General features: G+C 53.5%; 3 protein-coding genes across 10 annotated transcripts; 2 read left to right on the forward strand and 1 right to left on the reverse strand.

Moving 5' to 3' along the window:
* Nucleotides 1-462: 462 nt before the first annotated feature.
* On the reverse strand, nucleotides 463-14,895 carry LOC104643684 (guanylate kinase). Of its 3 annotated transcripts, XM_075746856.1 has the most exons (9): nucleotides 14,772-14,835; nucleotides 11,685-12,359; nucleotides 8,784-8,897; nucleotides 7,229-7,270; nucleotides 5,967-6,063; nucleotides 2,354-2,492; nucleotides 1,483-1,567; nucleotides 1,078-1,163; nucleotides 463-643 (listed from the first exon to the last, which is right to left on the reverse strand). In XM_075746856.1, the coding sequence occupies exons 3-9, from the start codon at nucleotides 8,893-8,895 to the stop codon at nucleotides 608-610; spliced, it is 597 nt and encodes a 198-aa protein (XP_075602971.1). In that variant the 5' UTR covers nucleotides 8,896-8,897; nucleotides 11,685-12,359; nucleotides 14,772-14,835; the 3' UTR covers nucleotides 463-607. The 3 variants fall into 3 exon arrangements, with proteins under 3 accessions (XP_075602971.1, XP_075602970.1, XP_075602972.1); XM_075746855.1 differs by lacking the exon at nucleotides 11,685-12,359 and having other exon boundaries at nucleotides 14,772-14,895; XM_075746857.1 differs by lacking the exons at nucleotides 11,685-12,359; nucleotides 14,772-14,835 and adding an exon at nucleotides 14,147-14,262.
* MRPL55 (mitochondrial ribosomal protein L55) lies at nucleotides 14,865-16,107 on the forward strand. Of its 6 annotated transcripts, none has more exons than XM_075746861.1 (4): nucleotides 14,865-14,954; nucleotides 15,504-15,593; nucleotides 15,671-15,863; nucleotides 15,938-16,107. In XM_075746861.1, the coding sequence occupies exons 2-4, from the start codon at nucleotides 15,568-15,570 to the stop codon at nucleotides 16,079-16,081; spliced, it is 363 nt and encodes a 120-aa protein (XP_075602976.1). In that variant the 5' UTR covers nucleotides 14,865-14,954; nucleotides 15,504-15,567; the 3' UTR covers nucleotides 16,082-16,107. The 6 variants fall into 6 exon arrangements, with proteins under 6 accessions (XP_075602976.1, XP_075602977.1, XP_075602975.1 ...); XM_075746862.1 differs by having other exon boundaries at nucleotides 15,674-15,863; XM_075746860.1 differs by having other exon boundaries at nucleotides 14,880-14,954; nucleotides 15,485-15,593.
* Nucleotides 16,108-17,074: 967 nt separating this feature from the next.
* Nucleotides 17,075-19,465, forward strand: C2H1orf35 (chromosome 2 C1orf35 homolog). The gene is made up of 8 exons (XM_075746865.1): nucleotides 17,075-17,224; nucleotides 17,346-17,499; nucleotides 17,592-17,637; nucleotides 17,762-17,844; nucleotides 17,973-18,045; nucleotides 18,382-18,461; nucleotides 18,769-18,909; nucleotides 19,135-19,465. The coding sequence occupies exons 1-8, from the start codon at nucleotides 17,131-17,133 to the stop codon at nucleotides 19,391-19,393; spliced, it is 930 nt and encodes a 309-aa protein (XP_075602980.1). The 5' UTR covers nucleotides 17,075-17,130; the 3' UTR covers nucleotides 19,394-19,465.
* Nucleotides 19,466-20,988: the final 1,523 nt, after the last annotated feature.

A 20,988-nucleotide genomic window follows, 5' to 3' on the forward strand; every position in this document is an offset into this window, starting at 1 on the left:
AATGACTGCGGTGAGAGCAGCCGAGCCGTGCCGACGCGCTGCTCTGCCACAGCGACACACCAGAACACGGCAGAGGCTGCGGGCGGCAGGCACGGACAACCAGAAACGTGTGGAGGAGCTGTAGCCAGATCTGCAAAAAGAAGCGGGAACCAGAGGGAGCAAGAGGATGTCAACACTTGTGACATCACGTGATGTCTGCAGGGGGTCACTTCAATCTAAGCAGCTCCCTTCTGCGCACGGCGTTACCTGGGCAAAAAGACGCACCTCCACAAACGCCGCGGCGAGACCCTAACCCACGTGCCGGGGGCCGCGGCTGCTCAGACAGCAACTCCACAGCCGCGCAGAACGGCTCTGCCCTTTAGCAGCGGGTGCCGGGCAATCGCTTCCAAAGCGCCTGCTGGAGGTACCAACCTGGGGGAGCCCACACCGAGCGGGCTACAAACACACGCAAGCGTGACTGGGTTTCGTTTTCTTTCCTTTTAATAGAAACATCCTAGAGTAACTCAGGAGGAGGATCAGCCTAAAGGGAATGTCTCTTGGAATAAAACAGTGTGACATGCTTCGGGAATGATGTGCAAAGTTAAAAGCCTCTCCGAGCAGGCTCAGCTCAGGACTTCCTGGATTCTTGGGTCTTCTTGATTTCCTGCAAGGAGATGAGGAAAAACAACTGAGCATCCGCCACTCTTTGGGAATAATTCCTAGTTTCACAGCTCTGGAGACCAGGACCAATCATCTCCTCAGACCAGCTCCAGAGCATCACAGGGCCAAGCCCAGAGTTTACGCACGAGCTTTTAGGGACAAGGCAAGGTTTGACTTCAAAAATAGCACGTCCCTCCCATACTATTTATTTTGCCCCGATCCAGTATTGCGCTGGATCCGTTTCCCTGCTCTTAGGTCGCTGATCCATCATCACTCATACACCATCTGTGCTCAACTGTGTCACTCAGAAGTTCAAAATAGGTCCAGCGTGGGCATGAGGTCACATTTCTGTGGCTGCCTATAGACAGACCCTCACCTGCTCAGACTAGGGGTGATGCCTGCCCGGGGAGCAAGGCAGAAAAACCCCAACCAACTCACCTCCAGGAGTATCTCCTTCAATTCAGAATAGGCTTTTTCTAAATCATCGTTTATAATGACCAAGTCAAACAGGCCGGGCTCTTTACCTGGGGAAGGAGACAAGGACAGAGGAGTTAGAGGAGAATGTGTTTCTTCCCCGTGTCATCTCTTGTGCATGACCTGAGTGCCTGTGGCGTTTTAATATTATTATTTCAGGCACTGCTAATGCGTTCTTCTGCCAACTGCCCACAAGGAACCGCGGTGGGCAGCAACGCAGTTTGGCGCTTAGACCAAACTCAGCTAGCGTCCCAGCCCTGCCAGCACTCCTCAGAGAACACAAGTCAGATGTTCAAGCAGAAAACAGCTCCTATGTCACCAACGCACCCCCTCTCCCCAGGCACATCATTCGAAGGCCCCTGAACTTACTAAGTTCCAAATCTACACGGGCTGCCGTCAAACGCTTCAGTAAACTTTCTTCTGTCTCAGTCTTTCGGTCACGTAGTCTTTTTTCCTAAACCCAGTAACAAGCATATAAAAGAAAGGCACATCCCAAATGCTGCGTGCAGCAACTACCACCCACCCCACGAGCCAGCGCTGTCTGCCCCTGCATGCGTGACGTCTCCCTCTGCCAGCGACCGCGAGCAGGTGAAATAACACTCTGCAAAGGGTGAGGGGCCTCATTCACAGCCTAAATGAAACCAGTGGCCAAGCTGGGCTTGGGCTCAGGATGTCCTGTCCATAGCTCAGGTTCCTAGTGTCTTTTCCACGCCTCTCTTTCCCTACCTCAGGTACTGCTGGGAATTGAAATCTCTCTGCTAGGAAGTATATCATCTCTGCTGGGCACTGTGATCATTAATTATACAGGGCCCCATAAGACCAGAGTGGTATAGGATTTCCATTGCTGCAGAGAACCAGCCTCCATGGGTTTAATTTTAATAGCTGGAGGCAAGCCTCGGCACAAAAATCTCCTCCTCTCCCCAGCGTTAAGCACAACACATGCATTTAAAGGCTGGCCACGCTGCGATGGAGTCTATAACCCGATGCAGGCAAACACGCCGAGGTGTGGAAACTGTACCAGAGAGACTCAAAATCAGTGCACGGGAAGATTTATCCCTGGGAGCCAGAGGCTGGGGAGTCAGACTGGGCAGGTAACAGTGTGCTCAGAAACATTCTCCCCGCCTATTCTACGGCCCTTAAATACACACAGATGAATTAACAAGGCGGGAACCCCCATCACTTCAGAGCAAGACGCTGATTACCTCTAACTGCCTAACGGCAAAGGAAGGCGGTCGCTCACCAAGATGTCTATGGATGGAGGCTGCACGGAGATGTAGATGGGGTTCAGGTCTGTCTTCTTGATGTTCTTCACGCCCTGGATGTCAATGTCAAGGACGCAGATCTGGTTCTGGGCCTGAACAGCCTGCACTGCACCTTTACTGGGGACAGAGCAAAGAGGGAAGGGGGTCAGAGCCTCTAGCCACAGCAGTGGGGGTTTGGTGTGACCCCCTGCAGCAGCAGGTCTTCACCTCACAGGGCTCCCCTGCGCCCAAACTGTGGCAGGAGAGAAGAAAGACTGCTCTGCTCTTTCTAAACAGCTTCTCTTTCCCCAAGCGTTCTCTGAGTCCCTGGGGTGGAACAGGGACCTGCTGTCTCCTGCTAGAGAAGCTGGCAAAACCATGATGGGATGTGTGGAAATGGATAATGTGAGACTATCCCACAAGCAGTGTGGCTCGGGTACAATCTGTAAAGCTCCTGCCTTTGACAAACACAGGAGCAGCCTTCACTAAAGAGCAAAAACACTGAGAACTTTCCTTCTCCAGAGATCCTCTGACTTCTGTACTCATGTGCTCTCCTGAAGGATGCTTGATGGAGATGGATGCTCCTGCCTGGGTCACAAGATGCACGGTTAAGAAAATATTTTTTAAGTGGTGGTTCTCGTATGTCATTAAAGATGGTATCTCTTCCCCAGCACGGGGGAATTGCCTCGAGCTTGGTGCTGAACACCTACAATTCTCCCTTGAAAAACAGCAATGCCAACCCTCTCCGGGTGCACTGGAGGTTCCTGGGTTAGTTACTGGGTAGCAGCCCTCTTGGGGGACTTTTCAATCGGTATTTGCACAGTGCTGGGCACAGGTTCTCTTTCAAGCCAGGGCTCCATGGCACGAGGGACAGTGCGGAAAGAAGCCCTGCCAGGAGCTCAGAGACAGCACTGCAGGTTTTGGGGCTGTGAAGTCAGGACGTCCTGTAATGGCAGCAGAGATTAAGAAAAAATGCTGCCCTACAGCCAGCCTCCAACTTGCTTGATGCCCAGCCCATAACCAGGGCACCTCTTTGGACCTCACCCCATCACCCTGCACCACCAAGGTTTGCTCCCTGATGCCTTCTGCAAGGTTGTACTGAAACCAGACTCTCTTATACAAACACTCCCGTGTTGTCCTACGCCCCAGCAAAGGGGAGTCACAGCTCCAGTGAAACAGGATTCAGGACCCCCAGCCCTCCTCCCACAGCTCTCACCAGCCCCGCTCCTGGCTGTGCCAGCTGGAGAAGACAGGGTCTTCACCGGCACAAAGGAAAAGCACCCATGGGTGTCACACAGCAGCTGCTCATGGCCGCAGCCCTGCTGTTGGCAGGGTGTGCAGAGGAAGATGCGAGCATCGATGGAGAGTCCTGAGCCCGTGGGTACAGCAGCTCTCTGCAAACACAGCTGGAGAGGACAGAAAGTGCCTCTCGGAGGGATACAGAGCAGAGCCAAGACGGGGAAAGCTGTAAAGACTTCTGGGAGCCTGCAAGCCCAGAAAAGCCCTGGCAGACAGAGATGAGCAACAGAGCAGCCCAACACAGCGGTGCTGTGAGCTCCTCACGCTGGACGGCAGGGAAGAGCAGCACTGTGCTCTATACAAATACAGAGGTTTGCTGCCTTGCCCGGGTGGGCAGCAGAGAAAGCCCAGATCTGAGCCCTATCCACTACAAAAAGCTGCAAAATGCCCCCAAACCAGCGTGATTTGCTATCACCAGGGATCAACTAACTCCTGCTACAACCGATCTATGAAGAGCCAGCAGCTCTCAGAGCCCCGAGAAAGAGATCCCAGGCCTGCACTCTAATTTCAGCCTCTAATTTAAGGCAACTTCAAAGAAATCCTGGTTTCTGTGAGCAGGGCTCAGCACTATCCCACAGACAGGGCCCTTTCAGGGCTCTTAGTTTAAGCAATTTATTTTTAGTTATTATTATTAGCTGGTGAGATTTAGGGAGCAGAAAGGATTGGCAAAAACTTCGACTATTCTGCTGAGCATGAGGGACTCTCTCCATTTTATCACACAGCTGATTAGAAACACCCTTAGGCACTTGGAAAGGAAACATAAGCTCGGAGAGTTTCTGTATTTATTTTATTTGCAAACTGGTCACTCCTGCCAAGATGGTTTGGGTTCATTTCAGCCTCCCACCCTGCACACCCACCACCACAGGCAGAGCGAATATGCAGAAGGGACTGAAGATGAAAATGAGGGCTAGGGAGAAAAGCATCTCAAGACCAAACGCAAGCACATCATATCATTTGATTAAAGTATCAAATTCCTGCAAATTTCAAGGAAATTGGCTGAGGAGAGATGTCGTCTCAGCACCCACCCTGAGGAAAAGGCATCAAAATCAACTCCACCCACATATCAGGCAGCAGCAATCAGCCGTCTCCTCCATGCTGTGGCCAGCTGGATTAAGCAGGACACACGTGAAGGAAGGAAACCTGTCCTATGCAGGATGAAGTCAGGGATTAAGGAGCTTGAACTCAGTGTCTCCTTGGTGCTGGGTATTTGGAAGACGAGCTGTCAGGTTTTGTTTCTCTTGCCAAACCAGTGACACTGGAAGTATCAAGGCCAGGGCAGGGGACTGTGCTCCTCCATCAGCCTCAGAGGGAGCACGGCCAGACCCCCGCGAGGCTGCCCTTAGCTGCAGTGACAACAGTGACACCCGCGCATGTCACATTAAAACAGCTACGTTACTGAAATGCAAAAATCACCAACCATTCCTTCAGAGCTGTACACCTACAGCACCTTCAGTCTGGCACCTCCCATAAGGAAACCATCCCCAGACTCTAACTTTGCCATCTCCAAAAAGTCCTCAAAAAAAGCACATTCAGCTCTTTAAGAAATGTAAGTATTCCTCAAAAGCATTTCAGGCAACTTTCTTTAATGCAACTAATTAAATACCTCAGGAAACATTAAACTTTCCTCCTTAGTAGGTCCTTAACTACAGTGCCACAATTTTCTCACAATAATTATATAAGATATCTGACTTCTAATTAACATTGCAGCTTAATGTTTTATTGATCGTCAGTTCCAGCGCTGAGGGCAATGCTATTTTAAAATCCACCTAACTCTTTAACCCCAGTCAAGGGTGCCACGCAATTTATCTATTCGTAAGCAGCCACTTTAGCCAAGCAGCACGCATACTTGTCTCACACTGGCCAATACAGATATCATTGCTTCCACTCCTGAATTCATCGTATTCAGACCATTAGGTAACGTGGGGATAATGAGAGTAAGTCTCCATCCTGCCCACTGCTCTCTGCAAGCACTTGGAAAATATTAAGGAGCATAAATAGTCTGTGAAAATCAGAAAAGTGTTAAATATACAAACTACTTCAGCAGCCCTCAAACACTGGAGACTACAGAGAATCACGTAACGCAACGATGATTTAATTATGATGAGCAAACTCTCTGCAAGAGTTGATTTTGCCAACAAGTTAAAAAAGCTGACAAGGACCCTGCCATCAAAATGAAAGGCTTTGCTTATGGCAAGAACATCCGTGTTTGGGGGAAAACCAGTGTCACTAAGTTAAAATATTTTTTCCTTCACCATCATCTCAGCTCACCCGGCACCACCTGGGTTCAGCCGCGACAGCATCTGAACTGCATACCTTGTCCCGTACATATTTCCCGAGAACTCTGCGTGCTCGATGAATTCGCCAGCATCAATTTCTTTCTGCATTTGCTCTCTGGTCACAAAGTGGTAATCTGGATAGGGAAAACAAGAAAAATAGCCAGAAATTAACAGCTTTGAAGGTAAAGTTCATGGTCAAAATTACACCCATGGGTGCTCAGGGGAGAAGCACCTTAAAATCTGCTTTGGACAACGCTGGCAGACTGCAGATATCTACCTTCTAATTACCACGTACAGCATCCCCTCTCCACCCCAACTGTCCAGACACCTGCTCAAAGTATTTTGGAGTCTTCTGTGCAGCCAGAAATGCTGCTGTACCCCCTTTTTCATACCCCTTCCCCTTTCTGGTGCAGTGGGAAACTCCCTCCCCACAGGTGTGGAACACATCACAGCAGGACTGCTGAGGCCCTTAATTTGAATTATGATTAAAGAATAGAACAGGAGGAGAGAGAGAGAGATAAAAGGGAACATCAAAACCAAACAAACTAAAAAGGAATGTCTATCTTTTGTTAAAATTCCTCCCTTTCACTTCAGAGTGAAAACTGCCATCGGAAATTAAGCGCAAACCTCATTTGATTCTTTCTGAAATATGCAAACAAGCCAGAAAACAGAAAAGCAGCTGGCCAGCTGGACACAAGCTATCAATACAGATAAAGACATCTCATTAAGCAGTTGCGTTTCCCAAAACAGCGTGCATTTGAGGTATCTCAGAGCTAGCCGGCACTTCGCAAAAATCAAGCCACTCAATGCCCAAGCATGGAGCAGGGTGCTTAAACCCAGAGCCCTGTTTTGAAAACCTTGACCAGCGAGTCACAGAGACAGCGTCTAGAAAAGAAAACTGGCAGCACACACTTTGCCTCTGTTAACATTTCACCACTTGATTAAATGTTGGTTTTGTTCTGGCAAGTCCATCTGTCTTCATTATCCTCCCTCCAACACATGGCACATGCTGCAGAACAGCAGTAAAGGGCCACAGTCTCATTGCCACCAAGATAAAGAACAAAAGCATGTGTGTACGTATACATATTTACATACGTGTATACCTACACACACTCTCAAATAGATCATTACCAAATTCCTGCTCCTCCTGCCTAAGGAAATGCAGCCTATAAACATAAATGTAGGAGTACCTTATCTGCTGGTAGGGATTCATGTCTGCACTTCACGTAAAAACTTAACATTTTTCAGAGGAATTGTTTGCCGAGCCTGATGAGACAGGCTCAACTGCAACACGCTCACCTTTGCCATTTACTTCTCCGGGTCTTGGCTGCCTCGTGGTATCTGTAAGCACAAAAACCAGCCTTGTAAATTTTGTAGATCACCCAAGGAAGTAATAGTATCTAAGAAATAAAAGCACACAGGCAGCAGATTAACCCAATCATGTAGTAAGCTGATCCTCTATTTAAAATGATCAAAGCTTCTGGAATCAGCTGGTGTAACGCACAAAGACACAGAGGATTGACCTTTAATCGAAGAATCCTAGGTAATCTGAAAACAATCAATTAAGATTGTTAGGGGCCAAGCAGTCAGTGTGGGACTTACTAGGCTGGGCTTAGTTTTCAGCTCTGCTCCAGCCTTCCTGTGCAATCCTAGACACGTTAATTCAGACCTCTGCCTCGGTTCAGGGGAATTAGCCGTGCCCTACTTCGCAGAGTTATCTTCATTTTAAAAGAACGTGCAGCACCTACGCAGGTGCTTAAAATAGCCAGATTTAATGAATAATGGCAAACTCCTGCACAAGGTAGGTGAATAAATCAGACAGCCTTTGAAGCCTGTTCAAACTGGTATTATTTTAAGCATATGCTCTGCAAACCAAAAAGGAGCTGATGGTCATCATGGAGGGCAACACCAATTACTTTATTTAGGACCAGCAGGAATTAACCTAATGCAGTAAGGCTCTGATCACCTGTATGATTCTATAAAGCACCAGCTGCCAAGGTCTGAGCGGCCTATGGAGATTTAGGAAAAAAATAACTACCAAGAGGCAACCTTAGGGAAAACAACAAGATTTAGTCTGCATTGAGATGAGATTCAGTTCAATCAAGAGCATAGGAAAGATCATTTTAAGGGTTTTTTCGCCTCCAGTAACATTAAAGTTTTAAACATCCAGTATTTGCCCTTTTATAGTAGAACAAATCCTGATCTCACAGATCTCAAAACAAGGATTTCACTTGCAGTATCCAAAGAGTTAGGACAGTAAAAAGAAATTTTGGTAACGTACTTAAAAACAATTTGCAGAACTCCAGGGAAAATCAGGCGAATGAGCTGTGGGCGCAGCCCAGACTCTGAGGGTAGCCTTTAAGGTGTCACTCAAGAAAAAGGAAACAAAATTAGTATTGCAACAGGCAAGCTGCCCGAAGAAAATTCCCTGCACTTACTCTGCTGTGGACACAGAACTTCAGCGCTGCCTGCAGCCAGGCATGAGTGGACTGAGCCGGTCAGTCAGGGGCTGCGTTCACATTACAGGGAACCATCCCAGGTAGAAATAAAGGACCCTTGGCCAGAACTTAGTGACCGACGTAGAAAAAGTCAACAAACCACCAGAGCAATGGCAGGAGGAACATACACAGGTGACAGGGAGAATCTAGGCAAATCCTATAGCTGCTGCTCAATACCAGCAGTAAAAGGCATCCTGACTTATTTAAACCTCCCAAAGAGCCCACAGACAGACCAGGACACAGGCAAGCCATGAAAGCCCATTATTTGGGGCATGAATACAGCTACAGAAGGTGGCTCTGGGCTAGCGGCCCTGAACTCCACCACTGCCCTTCCCCAGAAACATACGGATACTCACGGGAGACGCTGAAGCCAAAGATGTTCTTGTAATCTTTAAGTAATTTCTTTAACAAAGTGCTCTTTCCTGCACCCGATGGGCCACTCAGAACCACTGGTCTTGGTCCCTGCATGGCTAGAGAGACAGAAAAACATGTGTCTGGTTAGAAACACCCGTGAAAAACCACAGCTTTAGCTTCCCAGGGGTGCTTAGCCCCACAAAACAGCATCTATCCTTTACCCTCGGATAGAAGTTCCTGCAGGTAAATCTGAAATGATGAGAAATCACAAGCCTAGAACTGTTAGGAAGCAACTGAGAGTGCAGGAAATACCAGGGCAATTCAAAGAACGACTAAATTCACAAACCGGCTGCAGACAGCGGGAGCTGCCACCTCTGTGCTACTGCAAAAGATCTGGGCTGGGAGCCCTGAGGACTCAGATATCGTTTTGGAAAGCAGACAATGGAGGCCACCAGCAATGCAGCAGACAGCTTCACCTTGCTTTGCTGCTGGTCTCAATTCTCACCTGGGGAACAAATACCTTGCACAAATAAAGGATTGTGCATCACTGCAGTGTGAAAACTCCTTCTCAAGGGACTGAGGTTAAACTCATAACGAAAAGGACGAGGAAACTGGGCTGCAGCTGCCACTAAACTGGGATAATTCAAGCCAGCTTTGCCCTAGGTCTGCTCTCTGGGACCCAAATCCTAGGGAAAACTCCCTCTAACAGGAGGAAAACGCTGTCTGTGCTGGTGGCATCTGGAAACATCACGGGAAATGCACACATGCTGGGCAATCCCACCTTAAAGCTTGTTCTTACTGACAGGGTATAGTCACAGCCTCTTCCCTCTGACAGGGAGAGTGCAGAAGATGCTGGCAAGAAAAAAGGGCATCAGCCAGAGATGGGATACCCACGAGATCACCACACCTCTTATGTTGCTCATTTATATCCTAACAAGTACAAACTACGAACCTATGATGGACAGTTAAATGTCTCTTATCAGTCCTGGGATAAATATCCACACGCAAAGCCTCTACCACTAGCAGACAACGTTCTGAAGCCCGGACCCAGAAGCCCAGCACATTCCCCACCACTAAATCCCAATGCCCTGCAACAGCAATCTGAACGCTGTGTGATCTGGGACATGAACACGCTTTGGGGTTTATTTCCATATTTCCTGGAGCACTAACTCCAGCTCAAGGTGTCTTGTGGCAAGAGAGAAGGATTCAGTTCCTGGTAAAGAAAAAAAAGGCAGCCTGGGGCCACACAGACTTTTCTGCAATTGTTTCTTCAGCCAGAAACAACAACAACAACAAAAAAAAAGGGCGTTTTCATGCACCTGCATCTCTGGGGAGGAAGAGAGGTTAATTATCAACATGTGAATAAAGAAGGAAAACCTGTATGACAGTGCAGGGGGTACCACCGGGGACCCTTATCCATCAACAGCAAATCAGCAGCTTCTAAAACAGAGGTGATGACCAGAGTGGGACAAATCAAACAAGCCTATTTCTCCTACTTAAAACCAATTACTTTCTATAAGCAGTAAAGCCTCTGGAAATGCATTTTTTTTTAACCTCAGTGGCTGGGTGTGGCCTCGGGAGCAATCAGCCATCAGACAGTATAACGCCTTTCCATTTTAAATTACATCATAGCAATGTCACCCTGACCTTACAAATCACTTTTTAAACAGCCTTAAGCCAAATGCCGTCTCTTACAAAATCAGCCGCGGATCGTGCAGCAGGCTAATCCAGCCGGGCTGCCGCCCTGACCCCAGCCTGCGCGAGCTGGATACTTCCTCATCCCTAAATCCCTCCCGCGCGGCTCTGCGATCGTGCGGGTGCCTATCAGGCAACGCTACAGCTAGAAAATTACACGAGTTTTCCCTCCCTTCCCTAAGGATGCTTTGTACGTGTCTGACCAGAGTTTATCCAAGCCTGTACGAGAAAATGGGGTATTAACACACAAAGTCTAAGTAGATGCCAGCAGCAGTTAACGTGGCTGTAAAACCACCCAAATTCAATCACCATCCAAAAGGAATCTCTCTTTTTTTTTTTTTCTGGTGCTTGTGTCCTCCAGGTGCCGTGGCCCCAGCAACCCACCAGATCAGCCGTTCTTCGGGGACCTGAGAGGACCGATCCCATCCCACATGCATGGCCGCGTTGCTGACCTAGGCTTCATCATCACAAAAACACAAGGCAGAACAAACTTCTAGGAAGTCCTTTTGAGGACCTGGCCTACCTTTCCCTTAGCCCTCGAGCTCTGATAGTTTCCAAATACGAAGGTTTTGCCTAAAAGTTCAATACCAAAAGAGGAAAGCACCTCCCCACCAACAGAACACTATTCAGTGCTCACAGGAAGGAAGCAGAGGGGCCTTTGCCGAGCTGTCCAAAGCATCTCCCTCTCTTCTGCCCCTGCCAGTTCCTCTTGCCGACAAAAATAAAACGGGGGATCCCTAACCATTGCTTGCAAAACACTCTAGAAGAGAAACTACACAAAGTTCGTCGCCCTCCGGACATCCCAGTGCACTTCGTAACGTGGCTGCACAATGCTCCTTCATCGCACGCCAGCTTCCTCGGCCACCACTGAAAGCCCCCGCACGTGACGATCGGATGCCAGCGTAGACTCTGGGCGTTTCATGGCTTTCCCTCTGCCACTCCAACAAGAACTGCTCCAGGTGCGCAAGTCCCAGCCCCTGCCTGCAGATCCCAGCCAGGATGCTCACACCCCAGCTAGAAGGAAAAAAAAGCTTTCCTCTCTCCCTCCTCAAAATTTCAACCACCCTTTAGCAGGCACCGATAGGAAAAGGGGAATTTAAAGCTGCCCAAATCACTTACAATCGTTTCATTCAACCCCAGACAAACTGGGAAGGGGGAAGAGGAATGGGCAGAGCGCTGGCTAGCAGCAGGCTCCAACACATCCTTACCTTTTGCTTTTACCCCCTTTTGGCCAAGGTATAAAGCCCAGCTCCTCGCAGTGGCGACGGGCTCGCAATACAAGCGAGCCGGCAGAAAGCCGGGCTATTTGTGAGCTGCCTAAAGCCTTAATTACCGAGCTGCAATTTTCAGATGGCCAATGAAAACTGCTCGCTGGTCTTTAATCTTCTCTTGTGGTTTCTTCTCCACTCCCTGCTCTCCCAGCTGGTAAAGCTGCAGTCAAACACCGTAACGGGCTGACGGGTGCCGCCTTGGTGCTTCGGCAAACAGCAAAACCATCCCTGTCTCTGCACGTAACCTCAAGGATCACACGTCCTCCGCAGTCACCGATGTAAATGCACACAGGGAAGAACTGCTACCTGTGGGTCGGACCCTTCTCAAACGCAGATGGGCTCTTAGACAGCATCGATGCACATCGGGCATCAAACCCTGGTGCTGCTGGTGATTTTCTGCCTGAAAGAGCGCTGGTGGGGAAGATGGAGACACTCTCCTTTACCTTACTCCCTCTTTTTTCCACAAAAGTATTCAGAACTAAAGTGAGAAAGTCTCTTGGTTTATTCTTAGCCCGTTTCCCAAAAAAGTGAGACCTGTGACACAACCCAAGAGACTTGCAGGTGCTTCCTCTTGCCTCCTTCCGAATGTATCCCTTCTCTTTTGCTGGAGATCTGCAGAGGAAAACAAGACTTAATTGAGAGGGGAAAAAAAGCCATTTCCACTGCCAGATGAAGGGGTTGGGCACTCGTGGGCAGCGAACGGCAAACACTCGGCTGGCAAACTGGGACTCTGTGCTGGCGCAGAGCAAAGCCAGCTCCCAGGGAGCGTTTTCGGAAGGTGCCCACCACCCAGCAGGGATTTTGGGGGCAGCTGCTCGGGGATGGAGAGGTGAGGGATGAAGACGTCCTGGGCGGGTAAAGAGATGATCTCTGCCTCAAGACATGAGCAGAGCAGATGTGGGAGCCAGTGCTCTCTCCTCCACCATCAGATATGGTTAAACATGCATCCTGACTCGGAGAAATCGCTCATAATGGCAAATAATATTGGTCTGCAAACCAACATTACTGCCCTCATTGGGCTTCTCTGCTTCCCCAGCCCCAGCAAATACAGCTTCTCTCCCTCCGGCAGCCTGAAGGCCTCAAAAACCACAAGTAAAGCGCCAAAAAAGCCTAAGAAACCAGATCTGGTGGATACGGGGCTTTTTAAATCTCCTGTTGGGTTCCTGGCCCTGTAAGGCATCCGCGCGTCACATTTTCAAGCTGTTTGCAGCAGTAACGTTACAGGTACGTATTTACTTTGAGCAGAAGCTCACTTTTTTTCCCCCCCTTTGCTCAGATTTTGGCATTTTCAGAGCAGCATATTTGCAAATAGCCGATCTAGCACAAAGCATCTCTCACCTCCAGCTGGTTACTCCTAAACCAGTTTTGGATCCAGCCTAACCACCACATATCACCAAAATCACAGCGGGCTGGGGTCGATTGGCAACAGAGCAGCACGACTATTTAATAAGGAGCCTCCTGGAACTGAGGACAAACAAACACGTAGACCCCGCCGGGCTGCAGAAAGACAAGGTGGTCACCAAAGGAGGACGCAGGAGGCCGTCAGGAGGGTGAGGAACGTTTCTCAGTCTGCTCCTGCCCGCTAAACTTGCCCTGGATTTTAACTGGGAGGTGGCAACACGACCGGTAAAGCAAAGGACAGACATCAAAAGAGTTAAACAAAATTCACGCTGATTAGCAGAGAGGCTTTAAAGAGAAGGTAAAGCCCCCTCACAAAGTAGAAAAGAAGATTAAAGGACAGTTTCCCTGGAGACCCAAGAAAGGTCTCCTGGATTAGGATTATAATCCCATTCCCTATTTTTAGCAGGTTCGTTATAAAGCTGCAAATCCCACTTTTCTAAGTTTTGGGATGCTTTCTGAAAAACCCAGCCCAGCTACAGTTAACACAATAGAGTTCAAGCACTTGGCATCTCAATGTCTGTGAGGACCCCTAAGGGCAGGACATCCCCTTGGCCGCTCCAAGCTCCTTCAGTCGGGGAACAGGTCGGAGAAATCTCTAGGGCTTCGTTTGGAGTTTCCCAGCACGCAGAGACCACGCAGGAGAGCTGGGCTCAGAGGTCCTGCTCCAACAGCCAGCGGATTGCTTTAATAAAGAGAATTGCTTGCAGGACTGAAACAGGAGCAGAGCATCTCCATCGTGGTACCCAGAGCTGGTGGGAACACTCAGCCACCTTCTTCCTGGCAACAATTATCTAAAAAAGTACTAATTAGCCCCTCCACTGGCTCCCCTGCTTTGCAGGGAGCAATGATGCTGCGGGATGAATGAGAACTGCTTGCTCAAGGCCACTGCAGAAATCCTCTAGGTCCAGGCCACGGATGAGGCCAGGAGTCACCCCAAGACCGTGTCCTACTGCAAAACCAGACCAGTTTAACCAACTGATTCGACCCAGGTGACCCACCTGGGTAAGCTTCTAGAGAGGTGAAGCTCAGACAGGTGCGTTTTCGCCACCTGCTTCCCCGCACACAGGCTGTGTTTCACCGCACAGAGCTTTTATTTTTGGATACCCAAAGGCGTCCTTGTCCCACCCCCTCCCACCTCACCATCTCACACGGTACCCACAAACCCCAACCGATCCAGCGTGCCCACCGCCGTTAGATTAACCGGGGATGGGGGACGGGGAACACCCCAGAGCCGCCCCCCCCCCCCTCCAAGCAGCGCGGTGATGGGGACCCGGCGGGAAGGGGACGATGCTAACGCGGGGACAGCCCGGCGGGGTTCAAGCCTGCCCCACCGCCCGCACCCACGGCCGACCAGCGTGGGCAGAGCGGCACACGCCACACCCCGGAGGGGCTCAGCCCCCCCCCCCCACCTCAGCCAAGGAGCTGGCGGGACCAGCACCCCCAGGCCGCCACCTCAGCGCCCCGGCTGAGCCCCCTCCGCCGAGGGGCCGGCTGGGCCTCACCGCCCCCCCTCCACCCCCCCGCCGGGCCGAGCCCCTGAGGGAGGCCGGGAGCTCCGCACGCCCAGGCCGTGCCGTGCCGTGCCGTGCCGTGCCGTGCCGTGCCGGGCCCCACCGCGCTCACCCGCCGCCCGGGCGATGGGGCCGCGCAGCCGCCGCCAGCTCATGGGGGGGGGGCGGGAGGGGGCGCAGGGGAGGGGAGGGGACTCGCTCCCAGCAGCCCCCGCGGCCCCGCCGCTACCGCCGCGCGCGCCCTGACGTCAAGCGGGAGGAGGCGGGGGAGAAAAGGAGCGCCGCGCGCCGGAGGGTGCGGTCACGTGAGCGGAGGGCGGTGGGGCAGACCACCAGCGCGGGGGGGGGGGGGGGGGGCAGGACCGAGCGGTGCGGGGGGAGGGGGGGGTATGGCGATCCTGAGGGGCGCTGGGGATGAACCACAGAGGCGGCGGGGGGGGGGGAGGGGTGTGTGTGTGTGTGTGTGTGTGTGTGTGTGTGTGCTGGGGCCGCGCCATGATGGGGGGTAGGGGGTGCGTTGGACCGAACCACAGCGCGGTGGGGGGAACCGGCGGGGTGGGGAGAGAGAGCCACCCTGGGCTGAACCATTTGGGGGGGGGGGGTTGTCTTGTGGCGAACCACCGTGACGGGGGGAGCCAACGTGGGGCTGAACCATGGCGGGGTGGCGGGGGGGGAACACGGTGGGGCTGAACCATGGCGGGGTGTGAGGGGGTGGAACATGGTGGGGCTGAACCATGGCGGGGCTGATAGACGATGGAGAGGGGGCCTGGCGGGGCCGCACTGTGACTGGGCCCGGGGCTGTGCCCTCATGGCTGTGTCCCCCAGGAGAGCTCCGTGTCCCCAGGCAGCTGCCTCACCTCCTGCCCAGTCCGCTTGGGGCCTACGTGGAGGATCTGGCCTGGACCGGGATGGCGGCCGCCAGCCGGGCGCTGAGGTGAGCGTGGCGGTGGTGGCACTCATCCTCCATGGGGCTGGGTTTCGTGACTGACCGTGGTCCCGTTACCTTCCCAGCAGCGCCCTGCGCCTTGACGCCGTCCCCAGGCTGCTGCCGCCGATCGCCACCTCCAGCCGCAGCAACTCCAACCGCGCCTCCATCGCTCACCTCCACAGGCAGCTCTACGGCCGGCTCTACCCCGTCCTCCTGGTCAAGACCGACGGCTCAACCGTTCACCTTCGCTACAAAGAGCCCAAGAGGATTCTCATGGTAAGGCGGGAGGCAGGCGGGGGCAGGCTGGGGGCCAGGCGAGGCTGGGGGCTTCACGCCGTGCCCCCACCCAGCTGCCCCTGGACAGCAGCACGCTGCCCGAGGCGGAGCGCAAGGCCCGGCTGAGGAGGCAGTTCCCCACCAAGCCGAAGGCTGCCGTGGAGGAGACCTTCGAGGGCATCGACCTGGGCACCTACAAGCGGTTCTGGAAGAAGTGAAGTAAAAGTCAAGTTTAAAAAAAAAACCACAAAACAATAAAAGAATAAAGTTGGGAAACGAAGCGTCGTGGTGCAGTTCTGAGGGGAGCAGGGCTGGGGGGGCTTTGCTGCGCTTCGTGACTGAGGTGGCAGCGCCGGGAGCTGCGCCCGCTCCCCCCACACTCGGTGGTGCGGTGGTACCGCCCGCGTGGCAAACCACCGCGCACTCTCCCTCCTCCCCCCCTGCTGCTGAGCGCGGTGGTAGCGGCCGGGGCGGGGCGAGAGGGCGCGCGGGTCCCGCGGCCCGGAACAGCGCGCGAGGTGCGTGCGGGCAGGGGGGGCGGGAGGGGACGGGGGGGGGGGGGGGCGGCCCCGCAGTGACCCCCCGGGCCGTGCAACCCCCCCCGGGCCGAGCAGTGACCCCCCCCGGGCCCCGCAGTGACCCCCCCCGGGCCGAGCAGTGACCCCCCGGGCCCCGCAGTGACCCCCCGGGCCGTGCAACCCCCCCAGCCCACCTACTCCGGGTAGAGCAGTTGTGTCGTCCCCCCCCTCGGCTTCCAGACCGTGAACCCCCTCCCGGGCCGGTGCACCCCCCCCCCCAGACCGTGAACCCCCTTCCCGGCCGTGCAACCCCCCCCCCCCCCCCCCCCCCCCCCCCCGGCATCAGGCAACCTCTGCTCCAGGCCGTGCGCTCTCCCCTCCTCAGCTCTGCACCCCCCCGCCCCGTTCCAGGCCGTGCACCGCCCCCCCCAAACCGTACAGCCCCCCCCCCCCCCCCCCCGGACTACGCCGCATCCCGCAGCACCGTGCAACCTCCCCCCCGCCCCCCCCACCCCCCCCTGGGGTTTTGCACCCCCACTTTGACATCGCTGTCCCCCTTCCCTCTGCACTGCCCCCCCCCAGGGCTTTGGTTACCCCACCGGCTCCGGGGGGGGACGGGGGGGGACGGGGCATATTTGAGACCCCCCCCGAGGTTACACGGAGGGGTTGGTGGGGCCAAACCTGGGGCTGATCCCCCTGCAGGTGTGTCCGTCCCCCCCCCCCCCGACACCTCCGTGGGCTCCGGCACCATGTTCGGCTCCTCCCGAGGGGGGGTCCGGGGGGGCCAGGACCAGTTCAGCTGGGAGGACGTCAAGACGGACAAACAGCGTGAAAACTACCTGGGTAAGGGCTGACCTTGGTTGGACATTCCCCCCCCCCCCCCCCCCCCCCCCCAATGGTTTTGGGGTGCGGATGGAAGGTTTTGGGTGCGAGGATTTTGGGGGGTGTGTCTCGCTCCCCACAGGGAACTCCCTGATGGCGCCGGTGGGCCGGTGGCAGAAGGGGAAGGACCTGACCTGGTACGCCAAGGGCAAGAAGGAGACGGCCCCCCCGCTGTCCCGTGAGGAAGAGCTGGCCGCCGTCCGCCTGGCCGAGCAGGAGGCCATGATGGCAGCCCTGTGAGTCTACGACCCCCCCTCCCCAAAAAAAAGGGGGTGCAAAGAAGCATCCCCCCCCTCCCCGCCAGCATCACCTGCTTTTGTTTTTGTAGGGGCTACAAGAACGTGAAGAGGCAGCCCACCGGGCTCAGCAAGGAGGTAAGGGGGGACACCACGCGTCCCCCCGGCACCGCCCCGTGCAGATGTGTGTGTGCCCCCCCCCCCCCCCCCCCATTTTTTTGGGACACGTGCACACGCAGCGGATGCTCTCCCCCCTCCCCAGGACCTGGCCGAGGTGTGCAAGCGGGACGGCGCCGAGCGGGATGAGAAGGACGTCGACCGGGTGGTGGGTTTGGGCAGCTCCAGGTACAACGGGGCGGTGGGGTGGTCCCACATCAAAACGCCCCATTTCAGAGGAATTAGATTTATTTTTACCGTTTTTATGCTTTGTTTTGGGGTTTTTTTTTTCTCATTTTGCTGTCATCTCTCCCCAGCGGCAGCGCCGGCCGGGTGATGCTCTCCAAGGAGGACAAGGAGGCGGCAAAGATGGGGCTCTCCGTCTTCACGGTACGGCGCGGGGTCACGTCTTCCTTGGGAGGTTTAAAAAAAAAAAAAAAGGAGGAAAAAAGGCAAAAAGCCCTGGGGTGTTTTATTTAAAAGCAAAGCTGGTGGTTGTAGCGCAGAGCTCCCCGTGTTCTGTTTGCACAGCGTTAATTTGTGGGGGTTTTAATTTGGAAGAGGCTCTCGTGGGTATTTTTTTTTTTCCAATTTTAGTTTGTATTTAATTTTATTTTTCCAAAATTCATTTAATATTTTTTTTTTCCAAATTTAATTTTTAAAATCCCTTTTTCTTGTCATTCGAAGCACTGACTCGCTCTGTATTTCCCTCCTCTTCAAACCCAGCACCAGAAAGTCTCCAGCAGCCCCGAGACATCCGTCTCCAAGAAGAAGCAGGAGAAGGAGGAGAAGGTAGAGGAGAAACGGTGAGGATGAGGACCACTGCTTCGGTGGGAAACCACCAGAAATGGCCTTTTTCGGTGGGGGGAATATTTTGCAAAATGCTTCTATGGCTCCGTTTGGCATCGGGCTTGTTTTGCGTCTGCCTGAATCACCCCCAAAATCTCTGCTTTGTCCCCAAAACCTCTTTTTTTGGGGGGGGAGAAGGGGGCTTCTTGTGCAAGGAGGGATGTGGTGGGATGCACGTGGAGGGAGGGATTGGGGATGAATTTTTGGAGGAGCCGGAGCGATGCGCAGGGCAGGGATCCTCACTGCTGCATCTCTTTCTCGCAGACCGGAGAGCAGCAAGAAATCCAAAAAGGAGAAAAAGAAAAAGAAAAAGAAGAAACACAAAAAGGAGAAGAAGAAGGAAAAACATCACAAGAAGGATGCTACTCCATCCTCCTCTGATTCTTCTTCAGATTGGGATGAGAGGTAGGTGGGTTGGGATGGGGGCCGAGTCTCCATCGCGGGGAGGGGGTCCCAGGGACCCCCCGTCCCCTTCCCTGCGACCAGGACTCGCAGGGCATCATCGTTGGAAAATGGGATGGAGGATTTAGGAGAGCATCTGCCTTTCCAAAATCCCTTTTTTTCATCCCCAAAGTTGACTTCTTGGTGTCCCCGGTATCCCCGATTTCACTTTCCCCTCCATCCCCCTAGGCACCACCGAAGGAAAACCCAACAGCGATCCGAGACGTCGCGGCACAGCGGCCGGCGTCGGCACGACACGGATTCCTCTGCCGGCAGCCGGGATTCGGGCAGGAGCCCCTCGCGCCATCCGGCCCGTCGGCGGAGCCGGAGCAGGGATGGCCGCGCTCGGCACCCGTCCCCGCGGCGCAAGGGGAGGAAGAGGAGCAGGAGCCGGTCCCCTCCGTCCCGCAGGGTGAGGCAACGCCACGACACCAATTCGGAGGACTGAGAGCTTGGGTGTTTAGTTGGTTGGGTTTTTTTCATCTCATATAGGCTATATATATATTTTTTTAAGGTTATTGAGGTTATTAAATTAAAAATAAGCCACAGCTCTGCCGTTGCAGGGGCTGAGTCTGGCAAAGGGCAATATATTTTGTGACGCCAGCTGCCCGTTCCCTGCCTGCGGCTCCTGCCTTCAACCTGGGGCAGCACCGGCCGCTTCCCCCCCGCACCCCGTTGTTGATCCTGGCAGGGTGCTGGTGCTGGGACCACGTGTTTATGTAGAGAGACTTTGGATGCTATTATTATTATTATTAATTATTATTATTATTATGTGACTTTTTTTTAATATCTTCTTTCAATGCCCACAAGTAACTGCCAGCGAAGCGGCTGGAGGAGAGTTTCTTTCCTTAAACCCTTCAGTTCATCAGCTGCAAAATAAAACTCGGGGGTCGCGCGTTGCGGGGGGCGGTTTTGCCTCTCGGCCCCGATGGCTTTACGATCCCATCCCCTCCACAGGGCCCACGCACACACGTGGGTGCAGGACACTCAGGATGTGTCTGTGTCCCCCCCTGCCCAGGAGAGGGCAGAGTCCTGCCCGGGCCGCCCCAAGGTGACATTTACCCCCACCCCATCCCAAAAAAGCTTTTAATTTGGGCAGAGCCGAGCGGGAGCTGCTGTATCCCTGGTGGGATGTGAAGCAGAGGTGGGTCTGTCACCCCCCCCCCCCCCCCCAAACTCCCGTGGGGTGACAGAAATCACCGCAGGGATGTCCCCGTGTCCCTGGCCCCTGCGTGGGGAGGGAGCAGCCCAGCTCCCAGGGATGAGTGCTTTCCCAGCCAAAGTTTGGGGAAAAATCAGGAGGCTTTGTGACTCAAGCAGCTGCGGGTGAGGGTGATGGAAATTCCTTTTGGTTGAGAAAACAGCCTTTTTGGATTAAAAAAAGGAAACTGCCCTAATTAACGGCTGAAAGAACCTCTGAAATAATTCCTCAGCTGATGGGGAATCTTCCGTAGACATTTGCCCTGGTCACAGCCACCCCGCAGCGGGGCAGGGAGCAGCAAGCTCCGTTCCCGTCCAGCATTTTAAACCTCAAAACCACACACACACACACACACACATATATATATAAAAAACTATTTATGATGTGCTTGGTGCACCAAGAAAGGGGAGTTTTACATCAATAAATCAAAATATTGAACCAAACAGAGAGGGATCATCCCGAGCATCACTGGCTGCAGAGTGGCCGCACCAAGCACAAGGGCCTCGTTTGTGTAATTAATGATGCAATTTATCCCGCTTAAGACAGGGCAGTTTTGTGTATCTTGGCGGACAAAAGCCCCTGGCTGGCGACCGTCCTGGGTTTGCACTTTGGCAGCGTTGGTGTGTGGGGGTTTTTCTGTCATCCAGGCAGCCGTGCCACGGCCCTGCCCGCAGCCGGGCAGGAGGAACCGGGGTGCGGAGCCGCGGTGCCGGTGCGGGGTGGGACCAGGCGTGCCCGGTGCCGAACAAGGGCAGCATTCATTCTGGGGGGGGAACGAGCTGAGATAAAGCCCTTCTGTCCTGCTCCCCTCCCTGGCTGCGAGCACATGCTTCACCCCGCCG

Source organism: Balearica regulorum, chromosome 2, assembly GCF_011004875.1.
Source record: "Balearica regulorum gibbericeps isolate bBalReg1 chromosome 2, bBalReg1.pri, whole genome shotgun sequence".
NCBI classification, from domain to species: domain Eukaryota; kingdom Metazoa; phylum Chordata; class Aves; order Gruiformes; family Gruidae; genus Balearica; species Balearica regulorum.